Here is a 19,155-nt window from a genome sequence, read left to right on the forward strand (position 1 = left end):
TAGCCTTCTAGCAATGCAAAATGTGGAGGCAACTTAATGGATTTTTGGGAGATTAATCACTCTGGTTTCTGCTGCCTCCCAGTCAATGCATGAAGTCAGAACCGACTGACAAGGGAGTCATTTGTATATTGTGAAAACGGATGCTTGGCTCTAGTGGGGGTCCTCACCCGGGGGTCCTCAGGAGTTGCTCCCCCCCTCACTCCCCTGCTTCTGTCTCCTTTTCTTGCACTTGGACTCTCTGCCACTCTCCAGACAGACTCCTGGGGTGGGGTCCCCTTTGCTCTGAGGGCCAGGTATGTATCTGACCAACCCCCTGAGAGCCAAGTGGGCAAAGCCAAAGACATCTCCTTTGAAATTTAGGTGGGTAATTTTTTATTTTAATATTATTATTCCTATTCCTATTATTATTCTGTTAGATAGCTTAACACCCACACAGCCATTGATGCCAAGGTCCCTGGAGGCTCAGTGAGTAGCAGCGCCCATTTCCGGCTGCTTTGCCAGCAACAATCCCTTTGGGACAGAGAGGACGTGGTCCTGGGATGCCCTGCTCTGGGTGCGAGGGGATTGCTGCAGTGGCCTCCGTGGGGAGCTGCCCTGGGAGACGACTGGGGAAACTGGTCTGCAATGCAGCAGCCAGACTATGGGCTGGGATCCCTCTATTTATCCCTGGGCTTTCTCTCCCACCTTAACTTCAACCCTCCCTGTGGGGTGTTTTTTTTTTGGAGGGGGGCTAGTCCACCTCCTCGTCCAGCTTTGGAAAACCATTAGCACATGTTTCCTCTGTCGTGCAATGAGGCTGAGCGATGTCACACAGAGTTAAAGTCCCAGGGACTCCTTTGTTTAAAGAAGGGAGATCTTTTCAGAAAGGGGGGGGGGGCGGAGGGCCAAGTGATTTTGGGATCCTCTGATCTCCAGGAAGGAGAGCGTGGCCGACCTGGCCCCTCCCGGATCAGGCCCCCCCCAGGCCCCCTCCCCTGCCCCAGCCCTGGGACCCCCCCCCCGTCTCCCCACTGCACCCTGGGGGGGGAAGAGAGAGGAGACTCACCAGATCCCGGGAGGGGAGAGCGAGGCAGCCCTTGCAGGAGAGACCCCAAAGCAAGGGAAGGACTGGGGAGGGAGGGGCCTTGGCTCTGGAGGACCTGGCCCCCCTCTTGCTTCCTGGCCTCTCTAGGAAGGCAGCTCACTTCCCTTTAACCCTTGCCAAGCCGAGTCCCTCCGGCTCAGCCCTCTCTCGCTTGGCAGAACCTCAGATTTCTATTATTTTTTATGGATTAAGGGGGCAGCTGCCCCCCTGGCTACGCCAATGCCCAGATATCCTTTTGGGGGTGAGGCTCTTGGCTGGACTCTGAGCATCTCCCTCCCTTGGCCAGAAACCAGAGGAAGAGCTTGCAGGGAAAAGGGCTTTGCAGGAGGCAAGGAAGCTCCTCCTAGAATTCAGGAGTGGAGAGATAGGAGGGGATCCCAGAGTCATCTAGTCCAACCCCCAGCAAGGCAGGAATCTCCGCTAAAGCATCCATGGCAGATGGCCCTCCGATCTCTGCTCAGAAACCTCCAAGGAAGGAGAGTCCCCCACCTCCCAAGGGAGACCTTTCCCCTGGCAAAATGACTATTAATGAGTAATAAATTAAATGAGTAAATGAGTAATACTTTCTTATGCATGATTTTATACTAATAAAAGAAGTATGCCATTTCCCTTTCCAGAAATGCTTAATTCCTAATTTAATGGACTGAAAATGGATTGTTGTTATTTTTATGTTTAGGGAAGCTTTTAATATTTGATGGACTATTGTATTTTAATATTTTGTTGGAAGACGCCCAGAATGGCTGGGGAAACCCAGCCAGATGGGCGGGGTATAAATAATATGTTATTATTATTATTATTATTATATGAATGAAAGAGGCAGGTGGAATCTCCACGGTTTCCCTCAAGGATTCCCTCAAGGATTATCTTTTACATTTAGAGGGAAGAAGGTGAAAATCAAAACAGCCGAGGACAAAGAAAAGTTTTTGAGCGACTACGGAAAAGACCTTCAGAAAGGGATTGGAGGAACCCCAGGGTCTGGGCCACTGCCTGTACCTACACCTTTGGGGCCTGAAGAACAGGAGAAAGAGACACCACCACCTAAGGAATAACAGATTGGTCCAGGATGTCTCTGCAGCTCTTAAGCTGGAATATTAATGACTGTAACTCCCCGGGAAAAAGGAGAAGGATATTTCATCTACTAAAGAAAGAGCAATTGGACATTATCTGCCTGCAGGAAACACATGTGACCAGGCTCCACAGAAAAGTGCTAATTAACAAGAGACTAGGCCAAGAATTTATCTCATCGGACCGAGTGAAGAAGAGAGGAGTGGTGATATATGCAAAGGAGAGCCTGTCACCAAAATTTCTTTTTAAAGATGAGCAGGGAAGAATTTTGGCAATTGAAATACAAACACAAGGGGGAAAGTTTTTGATATTGGGAATTTATGCTCCGAATGAGGGGAAATCGGAATTTTACAAGAAGCTGCACGAGACAATGCTGGACTACCTGGACTATAGTAACATCATTATGATGGGAGATATGAATGGGGTGGTATCCACAAACATGGACAAAGCGCAAAGTCAAAGCGTGTCAAAGGAGGGCAGACTACCAAAAACTTTTTTTGAATTAACTGACAATATGGACTTGATTGACATTTGGAGGACAAAGAACCCCCTGGGAAGAGAAGGGACATTCTTTTCTGAAGCCCAACTGACATGGACAAGAATCGACCAAATATGGATAACTAGAGGACTGGCACCTAAGACTAGAAAGGTGGAAATCTGCCCAAAAACCTGCTCCAACCATAATGTAGTAAAGATGGAAATGAGATTAATCCCAACCGGCTCCTTTAGATGGAAAATGAATGACACCTTATTAAGAAATCAGGAGACTATTAAGAAGGCCCAAAAGACTTTGAAGGACTATTTTGAAATAAATTTGAACACTACAGTGGAAAAAAGAGTAATCTGGGACGCAAGTAAAGCGGTCATGAGGGGGTTTCTGATACAACAGAATACAATAAAGAAAAGAGTGCAGAATGAGAAAAAAGATAAGATTCTGGAGAAAATAAAGGAATGTGAGAAAAAGTTAAGATCGAAACCAAAATCACAGGAGATTTTGAGAGAAATTAAACTTTATCAAGCACAATATTCTAAATTGATAAATCAGGAAGTTGAGTGGAAAATTAAGTTAATGAAACAAGGAACATTTGATTCGCCAAACAAATGTGGAAAACTGCTAGCATGGCAGTTGAAAAAGAGACAAAAACTGAACACGGTTACTCATCTTGAAATTGAAGGGAGAAACATCCAGAACCCTGTGGAGATTAGAAAGTGTTTCCAGAGATATTTTAAACAACTTTACACCCAAGGGCCGCAAAAAGAAACTGAGATAGACCAATTTTTAAGAAGTAATGGACTACCAAAACTATCCCAAGAAAATAGGACAATATTGAACTATAAAATAACACATTAAGAAATTGAAGGTGCCATTCAGAACATGCAATTGGGTAAATCTCCAGGGTCAGATGGGCTTACCTCCAAGTATTACAAGATATTGAAAGATTATTTGATTCAACCATTAATGGAGGTTTGCAATGAAATTATGGAGGGGAAGAAAGCACCGGAATCGTGGAAAGAAGCTTTCATCACATTGATACCCAAATCAGAAACTGAAAAGACACAACTCAAGAACTACCGTCCCATCTCTCTTTTAAATGTGTTCTGCCCGGACACTGAGGTCCAGCGCTGAGGGCCTTCTGGCGGTTCCCTCATTGCGAGAAGCAAAGCTACAGGGAACCAGGCAGAGGGCCTTTTCGGTGGTGGCGCCCGCCCTGTGGAATGCCCTCCCATCGGATGTCAAGGTGATGGACAACTACCTGACATTCAGAAGACATCTTAAGGCGGCCCTATTCAGGGAAGCTTTTAATGTATGATATTTTAGTGTTTTTTTGTTTCTGTGGAAGCCGCCCAGAGTGGCTGGGGAAACCCAGCCAGATGGGCGGGGTACAAATAATAAATTATTATTATTATTATTATTATTATTATTATTATTATTATTATTATTATCATTATTACAAAATTTTTGCAGACATTTTAGCAAACAGATTAAAAAGAGTGTTAAACGATGTGATTCATAAAGATCAGGCAGGTTTTCTCCCAGGTAGACATTTATCTGATAACACGAGGAACATTATTGATATTTTGGAACTTTTGCAAACGAACATTAATACAAAAGCAGTACTGATTTTTATAGATGCGGAGAAGGCCTTTGACAACATCTCATGGAAGTTTATGAAGAAAAACTTTGAAGGGATGGGAGTGGGACGGGGGTTGGAAAAGGGTATAGAAGCAATTTATTCAGAACAAAAAGCTAAATTGATAGTTAACAATGTGGTGACAGAAGAGTTTAAGATTGAGAAAGGAACACGACAAGGTTGCCCTATTTCCCCATTGTTATTTATTTCAGTCCTGGAGGTGCTCTTGAACATGATCAGAAGGGACCGGTTGGTGGAAGGAATACAGGTCAGAGCCAAACAGTATAAACTTAAAGCTTTCGCAGATGACTTGGTTTTGACATTACAGGAGCCAGAATCTAGTACGAAAAGGGCGTTAGAACTGATTCAAGAGTTTGGTCGGGTGGCGGGATTTAAACTAAATAAGCAAAAAACCAAGGTTTTGGAAAAAAACTTGACAACTTTAGAGTCAGAAAGGTTTCAGAAAGAGACAGACCTAAACGTGGTTAAAAAGGTAAAATACCTAGGGGTAAATATGACAGCCAAAATTTTGAACCTATTTAAGGACAACTATGAAAAGTGCTGGTCAGAAATTTAAAAAGATTTAGAAAGTTGGTCAAGATTGAAACTTTCCTTGTTGGGCTGAATTGCTGCGATAAAAATGAATGTATGGCCAAAAATGTTTCTGTTTCAGACCCTACAGATTGTGGACAAGGTGGAGTGTTTCAGGAGGTGGCAGAGAGATATTTTCAAATTTGTCTGGCAGGGCAAAAAGCCCAGAATAAAATTTAAAATACTAACTGATGCTAAGGAAAGAGGGGGGTTTGCCCTGCCAGACTTAAGGTTGTATTATGAATCACCAGCTTTCTGCTTGTTGAAAGATTGGCTGCTTCTGGAGAACACTGATATTTTGGATTTGGAAGGGTTTAATAACGCTTTTGGATGGTGTAGTGGTTGGGAGTTACTCGTGCGTAATCCTGCTCCGTTTGAGCATCGGATTGCCTGGTTAAACCCTCCAGACTACGCAGCCCATATTAGCGTGGCTGCCCTTAGTCACTTGTAGAATCTGTCTGTGGGCATTTCTTAAAGCGTTGCCAACATAAGAGTTGTTTGACGCCCAATCGTTTCCGCCTCTCACTGCGCGGGAGTCTCCTGCGCAGGGTGGGCGTGGGCAGCGGGGTGCTTGGGCTCTCCTCGCTAACTTCCAACGAAGAGTCCTGGAGCCCCTGCACCTCCCTGTCCCGTTGCTCTCCTGGATCCCTGGTGTCACACTCATTCTCTTCCCCTTCCTCCCGGCTGAGTCTCCCTCTAGCGCTTGGACCTTCCCCTGCAGAATCAGACCTTCCCCTCTCCTTCTCCCGTGCCTCTGATGGCAGTTCCCTGACATCCACCTCCCTCCCAGGGCCCCCTTCACTCCCCCTCCGACCAGGGGGCTCTATTGCAGCCTCTTCTCTGGTCGGCGAGCCAAGGAAACCCCTGAAGGAGCTGTCCTCCTCATCTGTGGGTGTGAACACCTCTTCCCACCTGCTAAGGTTCCCACCCAAGGAATGACTCTCCCAATCCGATTCTTCTTCGGATTCTGAAAATCCTTCGAAACTCTCTTCCTCCTCTGTGGTGCCGAACTGTTCTTCCCAGAATCGCCCTAAGGGCTTGGGTTTATCTGGGAACCGTCGGTGGAACACTTCCACCATATGCTCGTTGTCAACTGCCTCTGCTGGCACCCACGTGTTTTCCGACCAGGGCTCTCCTTCCCACGCCACCAAGTACTGCACCTGCCGCCCTCGCCACCTTGAATCCACTATCTCTGCGGCCGAGCTCTGGTGTTCCCTCTCTTCTACCTGTGGTTGTGGCAAGACTTCTACCTCCCGCCCCTCGAATTCCCGCCCCTCTCTGTGTGGTGAGAGCAAGGACCTGTGGAATACGGGATGTATTTTCATGTTGTTGGGCAACCTGAGCTTGAACGCCACTGGGTTTATCTGTTGTATAACTTCAAACGGACCCAGTCTTCTGGGCTGCAACTTCTTGCACCCTCCCTTAAAGGGTAACCCTTGAGTGGGCAACCACACACGATCCCCCACCCTAATGGTTTCCCCTTCCCTCCGGTGTTTATCTGCTTGCTTCTTGTAACTGGCCTTTGCCCTTTCTAGGTTCATCTTGAGCTGTTGATGTAACGCTTCCATTTCTTCCACAAACTGTTCAACTGCAGGCACACTCCAGCTCTGTTCCTCATTGCCCAGGAATGCCCTGGGATGACACCCAAATTGGACAAGAAGTGGCTCATACCGGTGGACACATGTTCAGCATTATTGTACGCAAATTCTGCTAGCGCTAGTTTCTCTACCCAATCATTCTGCCTTTCGCTAACGTAGCAGCGTAAGTATTGCTGGAGTACACTGTTTGCCCTTTCCGCCTGCCCATTGGTTTCTGGGTGTCTCGCTGTCGAGAAGCTGACTTCGACTTGCAGTAGGCTCATGAGCTTCCTCCAGAACCGGGAAGTAAATTGTTTTCCGTGGTCAGATAAAACCCTCAAGGGGGCACCATGCAGCCTGAAAATGTGTTCTACAAACAACCGTGCCGTTTCTTCCGCCGTCACCGCATGGGAGCAGGCGATAAAGTGGCACATTTTGGTTAGCAAGTCGACTACTACCATCACTGCTGTTTTTCCCCTCAATTTGGGCAAATCCGTCATGAAATCAATTGACACCACCTCCCAGGGTTTGTTTGGCGTGGGTAAGGGTTCCAGCAAACCGGCTGGCATCGTGCGTTCCCCTTTGGCCCTCTGGCAGCGGTCACACCCTCTTACATATTTGCGTACATCCTCCCTCACCCGTGGCCACCAAAATTGTCGGGTCACCAGCATCATGGTTTTGTGTTGCCCAAAATGCCCCGGTGTGGGGTTGTCATGTAGTTGTTTGAGTACCCTTCTTCTTAGAGCCTCCCCTGGTACGTACATCGCCCCCCTGTAGTACAACACCCCTTCCTTCTCTTCAAACCCCTCTGGTGCTCCCCTCCCCTCTTGGAGTTCCCTGATTTTGGTCCGGGCGAATTCATCGTCCCTAGTAAGTCCTGCCAGTTCTCTCGTGCCCACTAGAGTACCCCCACACACCCATCGGTCCTCAGGTATGACATGACGGGTCTCCGGCGGCCCCTCTCCTTCGAAGTACTCTGGTTTCCGCGAGAGAGCATCTGCTCTCACATTTTGCTCGCCGGGCACATACTGGATTTTGAAGGAGAACTTGGAAAACTCCTGCGCCCAGCGAATCTGTCTCTGGTTGAGCACCCATGCTGTCCGCCAATATTCCAAGTTCTTGTGATCTGTGCAGACCTGGATCTTATGCTGCGCCCCTATCAGCAGATGGCGCCACCGACGAAAGGCGGCGTAAATTGCTAGCAGTTCTCGGTCGTACACGGTGTAGTTTTGTTCCGACTTGCTCAGCTTCCTCGAGAAAAAGGCGCACGGTTTCCATTCTTGCTGGTTCAGTCCGGGCTGCAACAGAACCGGCCCGATGGCTTGGTCTGACGCGTCCGTCTCTACCCTCATTGGTTTCTCCAAATCCACAAGTAGTAATTGTTCCTCCGACGTGAATGCCTTCTTCAATCTTTCAAAGGATTGCTGGGCTTCCTCCGTCCACACAAACTTTCTTTTACTACTGAGACAGTCCGTGATTGGGGTTGTCAAGTGTGCGAAGTTCTTGATGAACTTCCAGTAGAAATTGCCAAAACCTAGGAACCTCTGCACATCCTTTCGTGTCTTTGGGGTCTTCCACTCCAATACTGCTTGCACCTTGCTTGGGTCCATCGCTAAGCCTTTGTCAGATAACTTGTACCCCAGGAACTCCACCTCTCGGGCATGAAACTGACATTTCTCTAGCTTGACCCACAGCTGGTGTTTCTGCAAACGTTGTATCACTTCCCTGACATCTCTCACATGTTGCTCCTCATTTTCTGAATAAATCAAGACGTCGTCCAGGAATGCTACACAGTTCTTGTAAAGCAGAGACCCCAACACGTGGTGCATGAACGCTTGAAAACAGGCGGAGCCTGACTGTAATCCGAAGGGCATAACGAGATATTCAAAAGCCCCCAGGGGTGTGAACATGGTGGTCTTCCATTCATCCCCCTCTCTCATCCGGATTAAGTTGTAAGCCCCCCTCAGATCTAGCTTGGTGAAAATCTTTCCCTTCCTCACTCTCGTCAGAATGTCATCAATTCTGGGCATCGGGAAAGTCACAGGTTCTGACACCAAATTTACCCCCCTAAAGTCTACGACCAGCCTCGGTTTATCAGTGTCCTTTTTGTCCACAAAAAATACTGGACTGCCCCCCACTGCCTTTGACTCTCTTATAAACCCGCTCTTTAGGTTCTTGTCGATACAAGTCCCGTAACTCCTTCATCTCTCTGTCTGACATGGCATACAGCTTACCCACCGGCAGCTGCGCCCCAGGGAGCAAATTGATCTGGCAATCGAACGGCCTGTGGGGTGGCAGTCTATCTGCCTCCTTTTCACTAAAAACCTTCAGATCAGCATATTGCGGTGGCACCTTCCCTTTCCCCTCCACTGCAGTGCTTGCCACTCTGGCTACGCTCATCCTTGGCGTTTCCCCTCCTAGGCAGTGCTGCAGGCAGTAGTCAGACCCAAAGCTGACAGTCCTCTGATGCCACGCCACCACTGGATCATGTTGCACTAACCAGCTCATCCCTAATATTATTGGGGGACCCGCTAATGAGGCAACGTGGAAGGCGATGGTCTCTGAGTGCCTAGACACTCTCATTCTCATCGGTGGGGTCTGGTGGGTAACTTCCCCCCCCCAATCAGTTCCCTCCCATCAATGGTGGTGACTTGCAGAGGTGCATCCAGTGGTAGCAGGTGAAGCTGATGCTCTAAGGCAAAGTCCCTGCTAAATAAATTGCATGAGCTTCCTGAGTCCTGCATACCTTGCACCTTCACTGGGTGCCCATTTGGGAGTTCAAGCACCACCTCAATGGCAATTGCTGCTCTTGGAGAATCTGGTTTGGGCACATTCATTGGTTGTTGGCTTGGCTGCTGTGCCCGCTGATTGGCAGCCAAGCGTTTCCGTTTCCCTGCTCCGGAGTCTGGGGTTCCTCCTCCTCACCCCCCACGGCCCCCACCATTCCTTGCCAGGCCTTTCTTTGTGGGCAGACTCTGGCAAAATGTCCTGGTCTTTGGCAAAGGAAACATTTCTTGGTCGTTTTTACATCCTTTCCCTCCTTTTTGCGACTCTCGCTGGCGTTTGAACTTCCTGGGCGCGCGCACCGCCTATTTCCATTGGCTCCGCCGGCGGGGAAGGCTGCCTAGGAATTCTAGGAATGCGGTAGTCATGACAACGCTGCTCTCTCCCTTCCCGCCTCTCTTGAGCCCACGCTTCCTGTCTTACTCCAATCGCAAGGGCTGCCTTGGTCAGCTGGTCCATAGACTGTGGGCGGGGTGCGCGCGAAAGCTCATTTTTTACCTTTGGTGACAACCCCTCCTCAAATAGCATTTGTATGGGTTCCGAGTACAGCTGCCACCCCAAACGATGAACAATCATGGCAAAACGTGACCAATAGTCTCTAACTGACCCTTCTCCCTGCTTACAGCTTAGCAGTTCCCGTTTGGTCACACTCTGTTGCACATCGCTACTGAACATAGCGTCCATCGCCTGAAAGAATTTCGATAGATCCTCCATGGCGTCATTCTGCGTCGCCATAAGCGGTCGAATCCACTCTCTCGCCCCGTCCTGCAAGTGCCCCACAATATAAGCAACTTTGGCTGCGTCATTTTCAAAATCATTTTTCTGCAGCTTCAAGGCATATTCTATTTCTGTTCTAAACGCCCCATACTCTTGAGGCTTTCCCCCAAACTTGTGCACCAGTCCCGGTACCTTCCTCGCTATGGGGGTGGGTTTCCCCTGAGCATCAGCGACCGTCATTCGTCCAGCCTCGCCGTCAGGATGGCTATGTGCTCTTCCAAATCGCGGTTTCTCTCCTCCAGCGATTGGCCTCCAGCCGGCCCTCCCGTGGCTCCTGCTCCTCCGGTCTTACTCATGATGCCCCCTTCTGCTTGTTGCGCATGAGCGACTTTCAGGGACAGATTGCTGTAGTGGTTGGGAGTTACTCGTGCGTAATCCTGCTCCGTTTGAGCATCAGATTGCCTGGTTAAACCCTCTGGACTACGCAGCCCATATTAGCGTGGCTGCCCTTAGTCACTTGTAGAATCTGTCTGTGGGCGTTTCTTAAAGCGTTGCCAACATAAGAGTTGTTTGATGCCCAATCGTTTCCGCCTCTCACTGCGCGGGAGTCTCCTGCGCAGGGTGGGCGTGGGCAGCGGGGTGCTTGGGCTCTCCTCGCTAACTTCCAACGAAGAGTCCTGGAGCCCCTGCACCTCCCTGTCCCGTTGCTCTCCTGGATCCCTGGTGTCACACTCATTCTCTTCCCCTTCCTCCCGGCTGAGTCTCCCTCTAGCGCTTGGACCTTCCCCTGCAGAATCAGAGACCCTCTCCTTCTCCCGTGCCTCTGATGGCAGTTCCCTGACAGATGGCATGCATATTTGTGGTATGAAAAGGTAAAAGTTCATAGAGCTTTCAAGAACCATATTGTCAGGAAAGCAGTGTTTAATGTCTGGACAAAATACAAAGACTTACTAGAAAATATGACCCCAAGGTGGCTGTCACCAATGGAAGCTAAGGCTCAGAAAAGACTCAATATGGAGGCCAAATGGCCAAAATATTGGTAAATATTAGAAAAAGATGGAGATATCTGGAGATTGCAGAGTTTTGAGAAACTAAAGGACAAAGTGCGAAATTGGTTACATTATGCTCAGATCAGGGAGACTTTTAATATGGACAAAAAAACAGGTTTCCAGGTGGAAAAATCGAAACTAGAAACAGAATTGTTAGAACCAAAAACTAAGGTACTTTCAAAAATGTATAACTTGCTGTTAAAATGGAACACTCAGGATGAAACGGTTAAATCAGCTATGATAAAATGGGCACAGGACATTGGCTACAACATTATGTTTGCTGACTGGGAAAGGTTATGGACCACCGGTGTGAGGTTCACGGCATGTAATGCCTTGAGAGAAAACATTATGAAAAGGATATACAGGTGGTACATGACCCCAGTCAAGTTTGCAAAAGTTTACCATTTGCCAAACAATAAATGTTGGAAATGTAAGGAAACTGAAGGAACATTCTTTCACCTCTGGTGGACATGCCCAAGGGTTAAGGCCTTCTGGGAAATGATCTATAATGAGTTAAAAAAGGTATTTAGGTATACTTTTCCTAAGAAACCAGAGGCCTTCCTTTTGGGTATTGTCGGCCAGAGGGTGTTAAAGAAGGACCGAACTTTCTTTATGTATGCAACAACAGCAGCAAGAATACTCATCGCAAAATATTGGAAGATCCAAGATTTGCCCACTCTGGAAGAATGGCAGACGCAACTGATGGACTACATGGAATTGGCAGAAATGACTGGCAGAATCCGGGACCTGGGAGAAGAGACGGTGGAAGAGGACTGGAAAAAGTTTAAGGACTATTTACAAAAACATTGTAAATTGTATGAATGCTAAGATGATGCAGGATAGAAAATTAACCTGGCACCAGTAAACTAGTTGGGAAAAGTAGGAAAATAAGTGATCTATAAGAAAAAGGATGAAACTTTATATAATATTATGTCAAACCTAAACACTAAAGTATGTGAAAGTAAAAATTAAAATTGGAGACATAATATTTGAAAATTATAAAGTAAGAGTTGAAAGAAGGTGAAGTATTGCTGCCTTAACTTAATAACTGGGAACACAGATAAGGGAGATGTGAGGAAGTCCCGAAAGAAGGTTATGAAAATATGGTTTTTTTGGAAATTAATTATGTTGTATTTTATCTATTGTATGTTAATTTCTTGCTTTTTTCTTTTTTGTTTGTTTTATGTTGGTGATGGTGTTTTATGTGTTTGGTGTTATACTGCTCAAAAACTCCTAATAAATATTTTATAAAAAAGAAAAGAAAAGCTTTCCCTGTTTCTTCACTTCTCCCTTCTCCCCCACTCTTGGGCGCAGCACAGCCTGGGCCTGCTCGACCTCCAGCTTTCTACCTGTAATGCCTATAATGGCAGTGACTTTTAAAAAAAGTAATACTTTGAGCCCGTAGTTCAATTTCCCAGAAGCTCCCCTTGCCCCGGAGAACACTTCTAGCATTCCATCTCCTCTACCTGTGGCATTGTTCAGCAGTGGGGAAAGTGACTTCTTCACACCGGATGTCCATTTGGTATGGCCCTTTCCAGGTTTTTGCCCTCTCATTGTGTTTGTCTTTCATTTGTTCTCCTGTGTGTGTTGCCAGTAGAAGCCACAATTCTGTGGGTGGTATAGAAAGCACCTGGAAGCTCCCTATAGGTTGAGGTGCCGATCAAACTTCTGTTTTGCAATCTATTCATTCCATTTAGCACTACCGGGGGTGGTTCAGATTCTGGGGCAGTGCTTTTGTCCAGCAGAGGGTGTCACCCGGCCAGCCTACTTTCCCTTTAAAGCAAACTTGGGGCTCCAGTTGTTTTTGTTTTTATAAAATTTTTATTGGTTTTTCAACATTTATATAAACACAAACAATACACAATACAAACAAACACATAAACACACAAGTATAATTTCAAATCCCTTTTTTCTTAAACCCTACTTCACCGACTTCCCCATACCTCCCCTTTCTGCATCCCTATTTCCAAATTTATTTCAGCAAATCCTCCCCTTAAGTTTATCTAATTTTCCCTTGTTCCTCTCTTTTACTTGATCTTTTGCAGCTGTAATCCCCTTTTTTCTATAACTTCAACATTTTAACACTCATTGATTTTACAATATTTCTTAAGATAAATTTTGAATTTCTTCCAATCTTCTTCCACCGTCTCTTTCCCTTGGTCTCGGATTCTGCCAGTCATTTCGGCCAGTCCCATATAGTCTATCACCTTCATCTGCCATTCTTCCAGAGTGGGTAGATCCTGTGTCTTCCAATACTTTGCGATGAGAATTCTTGCTGCTGTAGTAGCATACATTAAAAAAATCCTATCTTTCTTTAACACCAATTGGCCGACAATGCCCAAGAGAAAGGCTTCTGGTTTCTTGGGAAAAGTACATTTAAGTACCTTTTTCATTTCATTATATATCATTTCCCAGAAAGCCTTAATCTTCGGGCACGTCCACCAAAGGTGAAAAAAGGTACCTTCAGTTTCCTTACATTTCCAACATTTATTATCGGGCAAATGATAGATTTTTGCAAGCTTGACTGGGGTCATGTACCACCTATAAATCATTTTCATAATATTCTCTCTTAAGGCATTACATGCCGTGAATTTTATACCGGTGGTCCACAACTGTTCCCAGTCAGCAAACATAATATTATGACCAATGTCTTGTGCCCACTTAATCATGGCTGATTTAACAGTTTCATCTTGTGTATTCCATTTCAGCAACAAGTTATACATTCTTGACAAATTCTTAGTATTGGGTTCTAACAGTTCTGTTTCTAGTTTTGATTTCTCCACCTGGAAGCCAATTTTCCTGTCCTGTTTATACACCTCCATTATTTGATAATAATGGAGTCAATCTCGTACTTTAGACTTCAATTTCTCATAACTCTGTAATTTCAGTTTCTCACCCTCTTGTTCCAGAATTTCCCAATATTTTGGCCATTCGGCCTCCATGTTAAGCTTTTTCGCAGCTTTAGCCTCCATTGGCGACAACCACCATGGGGTTTTATTTTCCAACAGATCTTTATATCTAATCCAAACATTATAAATTGCTTTCCTAACAATGTGATTTTTAAAAACTTTATGAGCTTTCAGCTTGTCATACCATATATATGCATGCCATCTGAAAACATTATTAAACCCTTCCAAGTCTAAAATGTCTGTATTCTCAAGAAGTAGCCAATCTTTCAACCAGCAAAAAGCTGCTGATTCATAGTACAGTTTTAAGTCCGGCAGGGCAAATCCCCCTCTTTCCTTTGCGTCAGTTAAAATCTTAAATTTTATTCTGGGTTTTTTGCCCTGCCAGACAAACTTTGAAATATCTTTCTGCCACTTCTTGAAACAGTCCATCTTGTCCACAATTTGCAATGTTTGGAATAAAAACAGCATTCTAGGCAAAACATTCATCTTAAATAACAGCAATTCGGCCTAACAGGGAAAGCTTCAAATTTGACCATATTTCTAGATCTTTTTTTACTTCTGTCCAGCATTTCTCATAATTATCTTTAAATAAGTTCACATTCTTAGATGTCATATTAATCCCCAGGTATTTCACCTTCTTTGTCACAATTAATCCTGTTTCATTCTGAAACCGCTCCCTCTCAGTAACTGTTAAGTTTTTCTCCAATACTTTAGTTTTTTGTTTGTTCAACTTAAATCCTGCAACTTGACCAAATGCTTGAATTAACTCTAAAACCCTTTTCGTACTAGTATCTGGCTCTTGTAAAGTAAGTACCAAGTCATCTGCGAAGGCCCTCAATTTATACTGTTTAGCTCCGACCTGTACCCCTTTAAGCAACTGGTCCCTTCTAATCATATTTAGCAAAACCTCCAGGACTGATATAAAAAGTAATGGGGAAATTGGGCACCCCTGTCGTGTCCCTTTTTCTATTTTAAATTCTTCCGTAACCACATTATTTACAATTAGCTTAGCCTTTTGTTCAGAGTATATTGCACCCATACCATTCTCAAATCTTTGGCCTACCCCCATCCCATGTAGATTCTTCTTCATAAAACTCCAAGAAATATTATCAAAGGCTTTCTCCACATCCACAAATATCAGTACTGCTTTAGTGTTAATATTCACTTCTAGTTTTTCCAAAATATCTATTATATTCCTCACATTGTCTGACAAATGTCTTCCTGGAAGAAAGCCTGCTTGGTCCTTATGAATCTCTTCCACCAATACTTTTTTCAATCTTTCTGCCAAAATGTCTGCAAAAATTTTGTAATCCACATTGAGTAATGATATAGGGCGGTAGTTCTTGAGCTGAGTCTTTTCAGTCTCTGTTTTCGGTATGAGTGTAATGTAAGCTTATTTCCACGATTCTGGCGCCCTTTTCCCCTCTAAAATTTTGTTGCAGACTTCCTTCAGATGTTGTAGCAACCACTCCTTCAAAGCTTTATAGTATCTGGAAGTCAACCCATCTGGTCCTGGAGATTTTCCCAGTTGCATGTTTTGAATGGCACCTTCTATCTCTTGCTCAGTTATTTTCTGATTTAGATCTATTTTACTTTGCTGTGAAATTTTTTGTAATCCATATTTCTTAAGAAACTCATCTATATCCCCTTCATTCTCTGGCCCTTGTGAATATAGTTTTTGAAATAACTCTGGAAGCAATTTCTAATCTCATTTGGGTTATAAATGTTCTTTCCTTCAACCTCTAGGCTTGTAACCGTATTGGGGCTCCAGCTGTTTTTGGACTACAACTCCCATCATCCCTAGCTAGCAGGACCAATTGGGAGGGATGATGGGAACTGTAGTCCGGGAGCTCCTGGGGACCCAAGTTTGGGAAACCTTGCTTCAAAGCAGCTTTTCTGTCTTGCCCACAAAGATGGGACCTGTCCAAGTTTGTATTTGCTTATATTTTGTTTTCCTCATGACCTTTCTGCATTTTTTATTTTATAAGGGGGCAAATTGAAAGAGAAATTGTATGGCAAGCAGCGGAAGAATAAAAGGGTACGTTTGGGGGGAAACAAAACTAAAACCTGGGGGTGGCCTCCTCAAATATTTTATTGGGGGCCAAGAGCCCCAGCCCTTTAAGAATTGGCAGCTATTCCCTATATCCACAGGTTTCAGGATGGTTACATTTAAAAAACAAAATAAAATAACAAAACACCACATTTTAAAAGGGCATTGTCAATCAGCCAAAGGCCTGGTTTAAAAAGTGTGGATTTGCCTGGCTCCTAAATCTGTATAATGGTTTTTCAAACCTTTGTATGAATTCTTTGATATGAAGTGAAATGGGAGCTCTGACTGAAGCTCTTTCCACATTCAAAGCACTGATAGGGTTTCTCCCCTGTATGAATTCTTTGATGTGAAGTGAAATGGGAGCTCTGACTGAAGCTCTTTCCACATTCAAAGCACTGATAGGGTTTCTCTCCTGTATGAATTCTTTGATGGGGGGCGAGAGAGGAGCTCCGACGGAAGCTCTTTCCACATTCCATGCACTGAAAGAGTTTCTCCCCTGTATGAATTCTTTGATGGGAAGTGAGAGAGGAGCTCCGACTGAAGCTCTTTCCACATTCCACACACTGATAGGGTTTCTCTCCTGTATGAACTCTTTGATGGGAAGCGAGAGAGGAGCTCCAACTGAAGCTCTTTCCACATTCCACACACTGATAGGGTTTCTCCCCTGTATGAATTCTTTGATGGGAAGTGAGAGAGGAGCTGTCAGTGAAGCTCTTTCCACATTCCACACACTGATAGGGTTTTTCCCCTGTATGAATTCTTTGATGGGAAGTGAGATGGTGGCTGTGACTGAAGCTCTTTCCACATTCCACACACTGATAGGGTTTCTCCCCTGTATGAATTCTTTGATGGGAAGTGAGAGAGGAGCTGTCAGTGAAGCTCTTTCCACATTCCACACACTGATAGGGTTTCTCTCCTGTATGAAATCTTTGATGGGAAGCGAGAGAGGAGCTATGAGTGAAGCTCTTTCCACATTCCACACACTGATAGCGTTTCTCCCCTGTATGAATTCTTTGATGGGAAGTGAGAGAGGAGCTGTCAGTGAAGCTCTTTCCACATTCCACACACTGATAGGGTTTCTCTCCTGTATGAATTCTTTGATGGGAAGTGAGAGAGAAGCTCCGACTGAAGCTCTTTCCACATTCCACACACTGATAGGGTTTCTCTCCTGTATGAACTCTTTGATGGGAAGCGAGAGAGGAGCTCCAACTGAAGCTCTTTCCACATTCCACACACTGATAGGGTTTCTCCCCTGTATGAATTCTTTGATGGGAAGTGAGAGAGGAGCTGTCAGTGAAGCTCTTTCCACATTCCACACACTGATAGGGTTTTTCCCCTGTATGAATTCTTTGATGGGAAGTGAGATTGTGTCTGTGACTGAAGCTCTTTCCACATTCCACACACTGATAGTGTTTCTCCCCTGTATGAATTCTTTGATGGGAAGTGAGAGAGGAGCTGTCAGTGAAGCTATTTCCACATTCCACACACTGATAGGGTTTCTCTCCTGTATGAAATCTTTGATGGGAAGCGAGAGAGGAGCTATGAGTGAAGCTCTTTCCACATTCCACACACTGATAGGGTTTCTCCCCTGTATGAATTCTTTGATGGGAAGTGAGAGAGGAGCTGTCAGTGAAGCTCTTTCCACATTCCACACACTGATAGGGTTTCTCTCCTGTATGAATTCTTTGATGGGAAGTGAGAGAGGAGCTCCGACTGAAGCTCTTTCCACATTCCATGCACTGAAAGAGTTTCTCTCCTGTATGAAATCTTTGATGGGAAGCGAGAGAGGAGCTATGAGTGAAGCTCTTTCCACATTCCACACACTGATAGGGTTTCTCCCCTGTATGAATTCTTTGATGGGAAGTGAGAGAGGAGCTGTCAGTGAAGCTCTTTCCACATTCCACACACTGATAGGGTTTCTCTCCTGTATGAATTCTTTGATGGGAAGTGAGAGAGGAGCTTCGACTGAAGCTCTTTCCACAATCCACACACTGATAGGGTTTTTCCCCTGTATGAATTCTTTGATGGGAAGTGAGATGGGAGTTCTGACTGAAGCTCTTTCCACATTCCATGCAGTGATAGGGTTTTTCCCCTGTATGAATTCTTTGATGGCAAGTGAGAGAGGAGCTGTGACTGAAGCTCTTTCCACATTCCACACACTGATAGAGTTTCTTTCCAATGAGATTTTGGTGATGGGAAGTGGAATGGGAGCTCTGACTGCAGCTTTCTCCACACTCCAAATTTTTACGTGGCTTCTCTCTGGGGATTTTATCATGGTCACCTTTGTTCTCGATTTCTGTTTCATCACAATCTGCAATGGAGACAAAAAGGGGTTAGAGCCTCAGGAACAAATGGAGAAGAACTGAAGGAAGTTGGGTGTGTGTTCATTACATGTGTTGTTTGTCATTAACCAACATATTGGTTAATGAGATTCTGGCATATGACCAACATATTGGTTAATGAGATTGGCATATGAGATTCTGATGTGTTGTTGAATGTTGGTTTGTTTGATATACAGTAGTGGTCAAAATTATGGAAGAATTATGGAAAAAGGGGTATTTCAGAGGTTTGATGGCTCAAAAACTACTTCTTTGGGAGTAATATCATAAAATTATATATCAATAGGAAGATAATTTAATCAAGAATGCAAATCAACAACGTTCATTTAATTATCTGTATTCTATCAAATGTTATAGCCAAATAACCAGAAAAAGGAAGCACAATTTGCTTAATTTGTAAAACATAATAAAATTATAGAAATGGCACAAAACGCTGATTGGTCACCCAGAAAGAGATGTAAAATTGTACTATTAAGTGAGTTATGAAGAAATTAGATGAAAGATTGGGAAAAACAACCAAAGCTGGCCTTTCTATACTTTTGAAGAGGTATAAGGAGACTCAATCACTACAAAATCAGACTGGTAAAGGCAGGAAAAGGTGCACAAAGGCAGATAACGATTGAAGAATGGAGAGACTGTCCTTACATGACAGAAGAATATCATCTGGCTGTATACTAGATGACATGGCGCAATGTACTGTGAAGTTGAGTGCAAGGACTGGTCTAAGGAAAAAGCCATTGTTATCTCTCAAGCAAAGATTGAAAATATTAAACCCTTGTTAAGTGGACAGCAGAACAATGGGACAGTGTTATTTGGAGCATTGAGACCCAACTCTCCTTGCTTGGTAGTGACGGCATG

At 44.8% G+C, this 19,155-nt stretch overlaps 1 protein-coding gene and 1 long non-coding RNA gene across 2 annotated transcripts in view; one reads left to right on the plus strand and one right to left on the minus strand.

Annotated features, from left to right (window-relative positions):
• The window catches only part of LOC309530663, a 174,700-nt gene that overhangs the window by 45,966 nt on the left and 109,579 nt on the right, over window positions 1-19,155 (plus strand). The gene's annotated exons all lie outside the window — the stretch shown is intronic.
• LOC309530310 (uncharacterized protein) overlaps window positions 12,280-19,155 on the minus strand; it is a 125,753-nt gene continuing 118,877 nt past the window's right edge. Inside the window, exon 7 of the mRNA XM_082219121.1 lies at window positions 12,280-18,269. Within this exon, the coding sequence (XP_082075247.1) occupies window positions 16,195-18,269 (2,075 nt within the window). The 3' untranslated portion in view covers window positions 12,280-16,194. The remainder of the gene's footprint in view (window positions 18,270-19,155) is intronic.

This window comes from Podarcis vaucheri (assembly GCF_965113315.1).
Source record: "Podarcis vaucheri genome assembly, chromosome: 4".
NCBI classification, from domain to species: Eukaryota; Metazoa; Chordata; class Lepidosauria; order Squamata; family Lacertidae; genus Podarcis; species Podarcis vaucheri.